This window comes from Bos javanicus, chromosome 11 (assembly GCF_032452875.1).
Source record: "Bos javanicus breed banteng chromosome 11, ARS-OSU_banteng_1.0, whole genome shotgun sequence".
Classification (NCBI taxonomy): Eukaryota; Metazoa; Chordata; class Mammalia; order Artiodactyla; family Bovidae; genus Bos; species Bos javanicus.
Genome location: NC_083878.1, coordinates 10,564,059 through 10,576,160, shown reverse-complemented (window position 1 = coordinate 10,576,160; position 12,102 = coordinate 10,564,059). Strand labels below are relative to the sequence as shown.

Here is a 12,102-nt window from a genome sequence, read left to right as displayed (position 1 = left end):
TTATCGTTCCTATTTATTCTCTGGGTAAGGTTGATCCCTCCCTTAGATTCCTGTCCCTTCTTTTGCGTGTGCTCCGTTGTTCTTGGCACAGGGTGGTGTATATCTTTGTTCATATGTCTGTCTTTCTCTAGTCCCAGGGATTAAGCACCACGCCTGGTAGATCGTGGATGCTAATCTGCTAAACTAGATCATGTTGCTGAGTTTCTTTTCTTCACTGAAATGGAATCCTGCTATTAGTCATCTTTGCTTCCATCTACTTTCATAGATTCAGTAAAATACCAGTGTAGTTGAGGTACCATTACCATTGATGAAATATTCCGCATTTTTGACCTTGTCCTATGCTTTGTGTCCTTTAACAGGGTTTTGGAGGTATTCTATCCTGATCCAAATTCTCTCTCCATTAACTGAAATTGGAGCAATTGGAGATTCAATTTTGTATAGGCTACTTTAAAATGAAAATAAATCAAGATAGACAGAGTGCTTTTCTCCTAACACATTTATTTATTAAGATCAGTGGCATGAGGAGCCCAGGAGCCCTGGCTCGGGAAGTGGGATGAGATGGCAGGCACATATGTCATTTGGACTTGACACTCCTGGGTTATGGTGGCCTTGGGCCTAACGCTTGTACTGGTGATAAATCTCGTCCGGGCAATGTGATAACAGCTTTGACTTATAACTCAGAAGATCCCTTAGGTGATCTACACTCTCTTGTACACGTGTCTTACAATCTTCTGGGTGTGTGCCATCTATATCTGGAGTCGGACAGCCCATGCTTTTCCCGTTAGATGTAGCACAGTGACTCCGGTCCAGTTTAGGGTGCACCGTGGGAGTACGACTGCCCTCACCACCTTCCACAGTGATGATTGAGGCAGACTCTATTGACTCTGAATTCCTCGTTTCCATTTTTGATCCCTTTCCTTGTTTTCAGTCATCAAGTAGTCCCACCTTTTTTGAGGGTGGCTTCTCATTAAAAACAGCAAGGAATCACATTGTTGGCATGGGAGTTGCTGGAAACTGGGCCTTGAATACTTTCTTGACTATTTTTATCTCCACTCGATCATTGATATTTAGTTTTCCCTGATACCTTTTCTCACCTTTGCTAATTAACCATGCTGTTGTTTTATTCCACAGAGCATTAAAGTGCTTGGTGTTTTGATCCTTAAAGTTCACGTATCCCGGCTTTCAGTAATATATACTTAAATCATGTCTAGTTTCTATTGTCTTTTTTTCAGTATTTACTTTCAATTTTCATTCTACTTCATATTTTATAATAATTTCCTTTACCAAACACGAATACCCTCGTGTGTGGTCGTCACATTACGTCAGTAAGAGGACAGACTTGTTATTTGATACTTCATCAGGTCTGCGCCTTTGTGTCCTGAGGTGGAGCAGCAGAGGCCTTTTACTGAGACACTGGCTTGAGAAATCCTAGGCGTTCAAGCCATTGCTTATTCTCTTATTTAACACCCAAAGAGACTGTCTCATGGCTATTACCTTCGGTCAAGTTCTGAATCACTGAAGGAAGAATCAGAGTGAGTAACTCCAACTGGAAGATCTTTGTCCTGGCAGGAAAATTAAAGTGTCAGATGTAGAGCAGGTTTGAGAACTATTCTGGAGAATACTCTTTCTCCAGTGCTTCCCTCACCCATTTCCTCTCCTTTCTGTTCTCTAACCCCGTGGCCAGTGCTACACCAGATGATACAGGGACCCCGGAGGTGGGTGGCTTCCGCTTCAGTTATTCCTTCACCCAGAGGTAGGTGGGAGGCATGGCAGGGGCCAGGGGAAAATGAGGAAGGGAGATGGATGTATACAAGAGGAAAGGAGAAGGAGAGTGGGAAATTCACAAGGAAGAAGTACCTCTGTGGGAGAATATAAGGGGAAGCCCCTTTGCTGGAAGGCCCTTGTGGGGGCTGGCAGGATGCCTAAAATGGGAAAGTGGCAAGCCCTTAGGGGCACCAGGGTCAGGACTCATGTTGGGATCTTTAAGACTACGCCCAGGATAGACTGTGTTGTCTTGATGACAGGACTGTCCACCGATAGGAAGCTGAGGCTGGGAGTGGGTAAAGACAGCAAAAAAAATCCCCCAGGGTCTTCATAAGCCACATCTGGTCCTTCTGGGGCAGGTTCCCTTTCAACGTGTGGAAGGTGTTTGTCACTCATTCAGAACCTCGGGGACCAAGCCCTAGGACCTTGACTAATTCATAATCCTAGTGTGATGCTACTTGCTCTCCTAGACGAGCAGCTCAGCTGGGATTTGAGCTCTCAGTCATTTCAACAATCATAGGCAACATGCGAGGCTCAACAGGCCATGTTTGGATTAGTGCATCTGAAACAATGCAAGAGGGGGCAGGTGGTGCCATGGGCAACTGGGGGCACAAGGGGTAAGGAAGGAAAGAGGGGGTTTGCCCACACTAAAGTGAAGACCACTGACATCTATACACTCTGATTTGGGGCTTCCATATGGTTGGAGTCCCAATTCTTATAGCCCAGTTCTTTTTGAATTCTGCCTAGCACAGGAGTCCTAAGACCAACAGATCTGAGTTAAAAGTGAAAATTCCTTGAGGAAGAGGTGGAGGATTAGTAGTAAGTAGGAAGGGAGAGACACAATGTGTTTTATTTACTGTTAATGCAGAACACACAGAAGAGCTGTACAAAAAAGAGCTTCACGACCCAGATAATCACCATGGTGTGATCACTCACCTGGAGCCAGACATCCTGGAAGGTGAAGTCAAGTGGGCCTTAGGAAGCATCACTACGAACAAAGCTAGTGGAGGTGATGGAATTCCAGTTGAGCTATTTCAAATCCTGAAAGATGATGCTGTGAAAGTGCTGCACTCAATATGCCAGCAAATTTGGAAAGCTCAGCAGTGGCCACAGGACTGGAAAAGGTCAGTTTTCATTCCAATCCCAAAGAAAGGCAATGCCAAAGAATGCTCAAACTACCGCACAATTGCACTATCTCACACGCTAGTAAAGTAATGCTCAAAATTCTCCAAGCCAGGCTTTAGTAATATGTGAACCGTGAACTTCCAGATGTTCAAGCTGGTTTTACAAAAGGCAGAGGAACCAGAGATCAAATTGCCAACATCCGCTGGATCATCAAAAAAGCAAGAGAGTTCCAGAAAAACATCTATTTCTGCTTTATTGATTGTGCCAAAGCCTTTGACTGTGTGGCTCACAATAAACTGTGGAAAATTCTGAAAGAGATGGGAATACCAGACCACCTGATCTGCCTCTTGAGAAACCTGTATGCAGGTCAGGAAGCAACAGTTAGAACTGGACATGGAACAACAGACTGGTTCCAAATAGGAAAAGGAGTACGTCAAGGCTGTATATTGTCACCCTGCTTATTTAACTTATATGCAGAGTACATCATGAGAAACGCTGGGCTGGAAGAAGCACAAGCTGGAATCAAGATTGCCAGGAGAAACATCAATAACCTCAGATATGCAGATGACACCACCCTTATGGCAGAAAGTGAAGAGGAACTAAAAAGCCTCTTGATGAAAGTGAAAGAGGAGAGTGAAAAAGTTGGCTTAAAGCTCAACATTCAGAAAACGAGGATCATGGCATCTGGTCCCATCACTTCATGGGAAATAGATGGGGAAACAGTGGAAACAGTGTCAGACTTTATTTTTGGGGGCTCCAAAATCACTGCAGATGGTGACTGCAGCCATGAAATTAAAAGACGCTTACTCCTTGGAAGGAAAGTTATGATCGACCTAGATAGCACATTAAAAAGCAGAGATATTACTTTGCCAACAAATGTTCATCTAGTCAAGGCTATGGTTTTTCCAGTGGTCATGTATGGATGTGAGAGTTGGACTGTGAAGAAAGCTGAGTGCTGAAGAATTGATGCTTTTTAACTGTTGCCTGGACTGCAAGGAGATCCAACCAGTCCATCCTAAAGGAGACCAGTACTGGATGTTCATTGGAAGGACTGATGCTTAGGCTGAAACTCCAATACTTTGGCCACTTCACGCGACGAGTTGACTCACTGGAAAAGACTCATGCTGGGAGGGATTGGGGGCAGGAGGAGAAGGGGACGACAGAGGATGAGATGGCTGGATGGCATCACCAACTCGCTGTGCATGAGTCTGAGTGAACTCTGGGAGTTGGTGATGGACAGGGAGGTCTGGCGTGCTGTGATTCATGGGGTGGCAAAGAGTCGGACACGACTGAGTGACTGTCTGAACTGAACTGAACTGAATGCAGTGGATACTGTTTTGGGGATCTGATTGGACACTTTCCATGGGAATCTTTATAACTGAGGGAGGAGGGAACTGGGGCTGGAGAGCAACAGTAGGAAGAGCTGATAAACACCACCAGTACAACAGTGTTGGCTTTCTTGCCAGGATGGAAAACACATGCATCCGCAGTGTGCAAATCACCATCCTCTTCACACCCAGACAGGTGGTGGGTACTGCAAATACCCTGGGGCCCACTGAGGACACTGGAGAGGACACTACTCTTGCAGGAATGTTACTCATTAGAACTGTTTCAACTGTCATGATAACAGTCATTTGGGAGTGAACCTCACACCAACTATGAAGATGTGTGTAAAATGAATTTATGTAAATTGGATCCCAGTTTTCCTTTGCATATATAAAGGAAGCTTTTTTCCCTCCCCTGAAATAGTTCCTGGCATGTGGTAGGCACTCAAATATTTATTGAATGAATCAATGAAAGAATATTTGTCTTTAAAAGGCACTTAGACTCTCGGCTTCTTTGTTTGCAGAACCTAACTTTCAAATCATCTAACTCATTCACAAAGGGGAGTTCCTTGGTGGCCTAGTGGTTAGGATTCTGGGCTTTCACTGCTGTGACCCAGGTTCAATTCCCTGGTCGGGGAGCCGAGGCCCTGTAAGCTGTGCAGCACAGCCCTTTGGAAGGGGGCGGGAAATCAATGAAAAACATGTGGACAGGGATTATGGGCCTCTTACCTTCCTGGAAGAGGACAGTAATCAAGGACCAGGGGAGTTTGGGCCTATCACTATCATCAGAAGGCGGTTTGATTGTCACTAGTCAGTCAGCAAGGGCTTGCCTATGAGCAACTTTGATCTGCAAAAGGCAAGATTGCTAGAATAGTTGATGGTGGAGGCAGGGATATGGGTTTGGGTCAGACTGGGAGGATGGGAGCCAGACATGGTTATTAGGAATGGCATGGGCAGCTCAGTATATGGGAAATGATCAGATCCAAAGTGGGGAATGGTTTTCTTATTCCCTCCTAGACATGACCATCTTGGGTGAATCACTTCCATTTTGGGGACAGTTTCATCATTTGTAATGAAAACTTGAAGTAGACAATCTTATCCACAAATATTTTGTGATTTACTATAAATTCGGGACTGGCTTCTTGTCTGTTGACTCCCTGTTTTAGGGTGAGATGGGGAGGAACATGGGAGAAGGGAGGGGCTGATGGGGCAACTGAGAGGTCCCAGACATTTGGGGAATTGGTCACTCTTTCAGTGAGGACCTGTACCTCTTCCCCCACCTCCCTCCCCAGGACCCTAGGGACAGCTCCAAGCAAGACTCGGCCCCAATCTTCCCACTTGTCCAGGAATCCAGTCTGCTAGTGAGTCCCCATTAGCACCCTCCCCGCCAGGCCTGCTCTGTCCTTGGGAGGTCAGTTGTCATAACCTTGATGATGGAGCCGAGGCTTCTGCACTGTCCCCTCTGGGGCCTATACTGCTGTTACAATGAGCCCAGGGGCCCACAGAAATTGGAGACAGTGGGCCTGGCCAACCTTTTCCCTGGGTGAGGGGGCTCATACATTCTGGCCTACGATAATGGTATTCACAGAAACAGACGTGATCTCAGCACATCAGACCAAGGCTGGGCCCGGGCAGTGCCCCCTGGATACCTGAGAAGCCACCCCTCCCTGGCCATGGCAGAGGTGGAGGGAGGGTCTTGATCCCTCCCATCAGCTGAGGCCTCCCATCCTCCCCACCTCCTCGTCACTGTCTTCATGGGCCCCTTTCCTTCTCTTCTTCTTATCTGCCTCCTTTTTCTCCTTCTCTGGGAGGATGTTGTCAATCCAGGCCAGGTCATGCTGGGAAAAGATGAGGTCCAGAAGCCTTCGAACAATGATGAGACCCAGGATCTGTGGTGAGAGTTCAGAGAAAACCATGGGTTCAAGGCCCCAAACTCCAGCATTTTTTTTTTCCCTCCCTCAGTCAGTTCAGGGACTTTTGCTGGTATCTTTGGAACCTTCTCAAAACTTCTCCAGTTCAGGGGTGATTCAGCACGCAGCATCACCCCTGAACTCCCCACTGTTGGAGAGGATCCATTTCACATTCCCTGGAGTTGTGGTTTTCAACCTTGGATGCAGATTTATGCTTACTTGTAAACTTACTACAAACACCAATGCCTGGGTTTTTCTGAGGTTCTGTCTTAATCAATCTGTGGGTGAGGCCCACATGTACATTTATAAAGTTCCCAAGTGACTCTTATGAGCAGCCAGGGTCAAGAAGCACTGACTCAGAGCCCTCAGGATATTTCCGATCTACTCTGTGTCCTCAATTTGGCCCCTAATCCAGCCCTGCAGGCTTTGGGGCCCACCCAGGGCTTCCCCAAAGCATTAGCCCATAGTAACCCCCTCTATTTCCCAGGCCCCGGCAGGGGCAGAGCCCACTGCTCCCCATGGGGACAGATACATGTTGTGGGCTTTTCTTCTTTTCACTTTTAATTTTGGAATAATTTAAAACTTACCCACAATTTCAAGAATAGCCAAAGAATTCTCACATACTTTCCCCAGCCTCTCCAAACGATGACATGTTAATGACATTAAAATTTGAAGTTCTAAATCTCTGATTCTAGCTCTCCCTATCCCATCCCCCCATTCATTTTTCAAATTCAATTTTATTGAAAGGTATATACTTATACTTAGCATAGACCTATTTCTGCACTTGGTTTGAATTTTGGCAGTGGGGCACTCAGTCTCCTTGTTGAATTTGCCCAGTTCCATCACACCACAGAGAAGGGGAGTTTGGGTGGCTTTTGCATTCTCACTGAGCCGCCCTGACCTGAGCTGGGTGGAAGCAGGCGTGTGGATTGTCACTACAGTATCGACCCACCACACACAACTTGTGCCCCCTCTAAGCCCCTCCATTCCACCATCAACCCCCTAGCTCCATCTGGCCTGGAGTCACAACCCGAATCTTGATCTGTGCCTGCCTTTGTGACCCCAAGAGAGGCCATTGTGGAGGAGACTAGGGTGGTTCTCCCCGTGGACACCTTCCCTGGCTGAACCTGCAGAACAAGGAGGGAGAAGCCTGTGCCCATCTTACCATGACTGGGAAGATGATGGCGGCCATTGTGGACTTGAGGATCCAGAGCACAGCCAAGCAGAGTATCTGCACCAGGGTGAAGAGGTGGATCCGGCGCAGCGGCACGTGCCGCAGGAAGGCATGGTCTGGCTGGTGCTTGGCGGGCATCAGGAAGAGTTTGCAGCGATCCCAGAACTGGTGAGGACAGTGTGAGTCTCAGCCAGGCCTTGGAGACCCTGCTGGCCCTGCTGGGGGCTTGGATCTGGTAGAATGGGTGCCACAGCAGGGTCTCATTGAGGGGAGCCCCTGGTCAGGTCTCGAGGATGCAAAGGAGGGGGAATGGAGGTCTAGGAGGAGGTATAATGAGATTTTATGGGGGGGTGCTGAGCTCTTGGGGAGGGGTACAGCCCTGGTTCAGGCCCCAGTAAACACTCCACTTTCAAGGAAAATGCAACTTGAAAGCAACACAAGCTATCTGGTATATCATGGTAAATAGCAAAATGTTTTCTTCTATACAGCTTGCTTTAGCAAACAGAGAGTGGTAGTGAAATGCTCATAGGAATCAGCGTGATCTGGGTTTTGAGTTCTGAACCTCAGTTTCTTCATCTGTAAACTGAGGACCTAAGGACCTAAGGGTCCTTACCTGGATGCCATTCAGGGAGGCCACACCCATGTAGAGGAAGACTCCATACAGCACTGGCAAAGGGATGTACTGAAACGAGAGGGGAGGCAGAGCTCTGGACTGGGCCACGCCCACAGCAGGCTGTTGGCCACTCTGTTCAGGATGGCAGTGTCTGCCAAGTCACGGAGGCAGCCTGGTCAGCCTCGGCTTTCCCCAGGTGTTGAAAGAGTTGGAATTTTGGAGGAATGAAGCATCTGTGAGCACATCTGGAGCCAGAGTGTCCGTGGGGGAGGAGATGGTCTCTGGGGCTCTGCTGCCCCTTTTCTAGCCCAGTGAACAGCTGCTCTCCCAGCCTCCCCCCTCCCCGCCCCCAACTTTATGCCCTACAGAAGCCGTGTAGTCCGGCTGAAGATTAACCTGGAACATGGCAAATATCTACAGACTGCTCGTTCGTGCCAGCCCCTTCCCACCTCCAGCCCCAGCTAAGGGCCCCCCTAAACTGCACAGCTCAGCTTGCAGGGGGCTGGTGACCCTTGATGAGCTTACCTACTAGTGGGGAGTACCTGCTGAGGAATAAAACTCATGCAACATATACAATCAGGTAAAAAAGAAGCAGAACAGTGCATAAAGTGACCGCCAATGGGCGACAACCAAGTGCTGATGGTCTCGTGGGTAGCTATCCTTCCCACCATGCTCTTGGGTAGTTCGCTTTTCCAAACATGGGATCTTATCACTCATACTGGTCTACAGTGGGCACGAGACTCTTTAGAAGATTTCTAAGGTACGTCTCCACTGCGTAAGCTGTGTCTTTCCTTCTTGTCTCCTTCCCTTTACCTGCACAAGGCTGGTTCGCTCCCTCCCAGGGCTGCTGTGCTGAACACTCGCAAGAACACAAAGTACTATATCCAACTTTTAGAAGTCCATTTAAGAATGCTGGCAAATCCAAACAAATCAACAACCTCTCATTTAAAATAAACTAGGCTATTCTTGCCTGGAGAATCCCAGGGACGGGGGAGCCTGGTGGGCTGCCATCTACGGGGTCACACAGGGTCGGACACGACTGAAGTGACTTAGCAGTAGTAGCAGCAGGCTATTTTTTAAACACAAAGCATGATTTGGACCCACATGCTATAAACGTCACTGTACGACATTTGAACTTAAAGGAAACATGGGTCCATGACATCATTCCATTGGTATATGAGGAGGTTTTTGCCTTATTATTAAATAAGGCAAAAATTTCAACTCATCAACAGACAATTGGTTTAATAAATGTGGTGGGTATCTTTGTGTATATCTACAGATAAGTATACATCATACATACATACAATGAAATATTATCCTATTACATAGCAATAAAAAATGAAATATTGCCATTTGCACAACATGGATGGACCTAGAGAATATCCATACTAAGTCAGACAAAGACAAATACTATATGACATCACTTACACGTGCAATCTAAAAAATAATACAGATGAATCTGTATAAAACAGAAACAGGCTCACGGACGAAGAAAAGAAATGTACGGTTACCAGAGGGGAAAGGGAGAGGGAGGAATAAATTAGAGTATGGGATTAACAGATACACACTACTGTATATACAACGTTTAAACAACAAGGATCTACAGTACAACACAGGGAACAAGAGTCAATACTTTGTAATAACTTATAATGGAAAATAGTCTGACAAAAAAATCTGGCCTAATCATCCTCAATGGAGAAGGCAATGGCACCCCACTCCAGTACTCTTGCCTGGAAAATCCCATGGATGGAGGAGCCTGGTGGGCTGCAGTCCATGGGGTCGCTAAGAGTCGGGCACGACTGAGTGACTTTACTTTCACTTTTCACTTTCATGCATTGGAGAAGGAAATGGCAACCCACTCCAGTGTTCTTGCCTGGAGAATCCCAGGGACGGGGGAGCGTGGTGGGTTGCTGTCTATGGGGTTGCACAGAGTTGGACACAACTGAAGCGACTTAGCAGACTTAGCAGAATCAGCCTCAAGTGTGGGAGCAATTAAGAGAGAAATGAAATCTTAAATAAAAGATTAAGCTATAATCTGTAACAACACAAATCTTTTAAAATTTAATTCATTTTGGCTGCACTGGGTCCTAGTCACTGCGTGTGGTTGAGGACAGTGGGGCTACTCTGGTTGCAGTCTGCAGGCTTCTCACGGCAGCGGCTTCTCTTGTACAGCACATTTTCTTTTCTTTTCTTTTTTGTACAGCACATTTTCAATAGTTGTGGCCCTTGGGCTTAGTTGCCCCACAGCTTGTGGAATCTTCCTGGGACTGGGGATCGAACTCATGTCCCCTGTATTGGCAGGGAGATTCTTAACCACTGGACCACCAGGGAAGTCTGACACATTTAATATGGCTTAAAACTTCTGTTTTGATCTAACGAGGGTGAAAACCGCATCAAACAGAAGAACTGGACTGTCTTAGTTTGCAGTTACCAGTGACTAATTATCATCACCTCATTATTAAGCCTAGGGAATTGTCTCCAGTCTTGTCATTTGTGTATTAAAAAGCAAAGACATCACTTTGCTGAGAAAGGTCCATATAGTCAAACTTATGGTTTCTTCCAGTAGTCATGTACAGATGTGAGAGCTGGACCATAAATAAGGCTGAGCACCAAAGAACTGATGCTTTTGAATTGTGGTGCTGGAGAAGACTCTTGACAGCCTGTTGGACTGTAAGGAGATCCAACCAGTCAATCCTAAGGGAAATCAATCCTGAATATTCATTGGAAGGACTGATGCTGAAGCTGAAGCTCCAATACTTTGGCCACCTGATGCGAAGAATCGACTCATTAGAAAAGACCCTGATGCTGGGAAAGATTGAAGGCAAAAAGAGAAGAGGGTGGCAGAGAATGAGATGGTAAGATAGCATCACTGACTCAGTGGACATGAAATTGAGCAACTCTAGGAGATAGTGAAGGACAGGGAAGCCTGGTGTTCTGCAGTCCATGGGATTGCAAAGAGTCAAACACCACTTAGCAACTGAACAACATCTTGTCATTTGCAGGCTGAAAGAGCTTTCTCAGAAAATCCGAAAGGCCTGTGACATTACACTCTGACCAGTGATGGGGCTGTAATCTAGAATTCTAGATTAACTGATGCAAATCTTTCTTGGATATCCAGGGAGGAGCTTTTCTCAAATATTAATGACAGAGTAAAGCGGCAAAAAGGTGCCTCTGTCAGCTTTATACCACTTGCTAAAGCGAAGAACAAGGATCAGAGTCCTACAAACATAAGACCTTCCTATATAATTTGAGTTTGAGACCGTGAGAACAATATGGGGACAAAAGGGGAAGCTTCTGATACGATCAGGAGTTCCTCTGAGGCAGTAGGCAGAAATTCACAATCCTGACAAGCTGTGGCGAGTTGCAAACAAAAAGTAAAACAAGAAAAACCCCTTGGGGCTTGGAATGAACTGAGAATCTGCAAAACTGAGTCTGTAAGACATTTATGCTGCCCAGCAGATACACAGTCACTTCATCCCCCAGTGCCTTTGTTTGGCAAGATAACCAAATATTTGCAAATTGGTGATGGAAGGACTGAAGATTATCACTGATCCTCTAGTAAACACCACTGTATCTAATGTCAGTCTAACTGTTCATTGGTTCAGAGAGATGGGTAGGAGGTGGTTTTGTTCCTTGCTGCTCAAAGTGTGATCTTTGGACCAGCATGATTTGGTACCATTGGTGAGTTTGTTAAAAATGCAGAATTTGGGGCCCCCCACACAGCTATTGAGTCAGTATTTTCATTTAACAAAATTTCCAGATGAATTTTAATACACATGAAAGTTTGAGAAGTCCTGGAACAGAACTCTACTGGGGGAATTGGTACAGAAATAGGTGAAGTTAATAAATGATATAGAAACAAAAATAACAATAAAAACACTAACATCTAGGATATAACTTACACCCTCAAAATCTGCAGCATCTTCTCTGTTGGCTACATAGATAAAAACTAAAATTTTCAACTAAAGCATGCTGCTGCTGCTGCTGCTGCTGCTAAGTCGCTTCAGTGGTGTCTGACTCTGTGCTACCCCAGAGATGGCAGCCCAGCAGGCTCCCTCGTCCCTGGGATTCTCCAGGCAAGAACACTGGAGTGGGTTGCCATTTCCTTCTCCAATGCATGAAAGTGAAAAGGGAAAGTGAAGTCGCTCAATCATGTCTGACTCAACGATCCCATGGACTGCAGCCTACCAG

The 12,102-nt window shown here is 46.2% G+C and overlaps 1 protein-coding gene across 3 annotated transcripts in view; it reads right to left on the bottom strand.

The window, feature by feature from the left end:
• Positions 1-12,102, bottom strand: part of SLC4A5 (solute carrier family 4 member 5) — a 138,809-nt gene that overhangs the window by 2,358 nt on the left and 124,349 nt on the right. For all 3 annotated transcript variants that reach the window (XM_061431876.1, XM_061431877.1, XM_061431878.1), the window contains 4 exons: positions 7,912-7,980; positions 7,290-7,463; positions 5,951-6,103; positions 1,495-1,562 (listed from right to left, as the gene is read on the bottom strand). In XM_061431876.1, the coding sequence (XP_061287860.1) occupies positions 1,495-1,562; positions 5,951-6,103; positions 7,290-7,463; positions 7,912-7,980 (464 nt within the window). The remainder of the gene's footprint in view (positions 1-1,494; positions 1,563-5,950; positions 6,104-7,289; positions 7,464-7,911; positions 7,981-12,102) is intronic.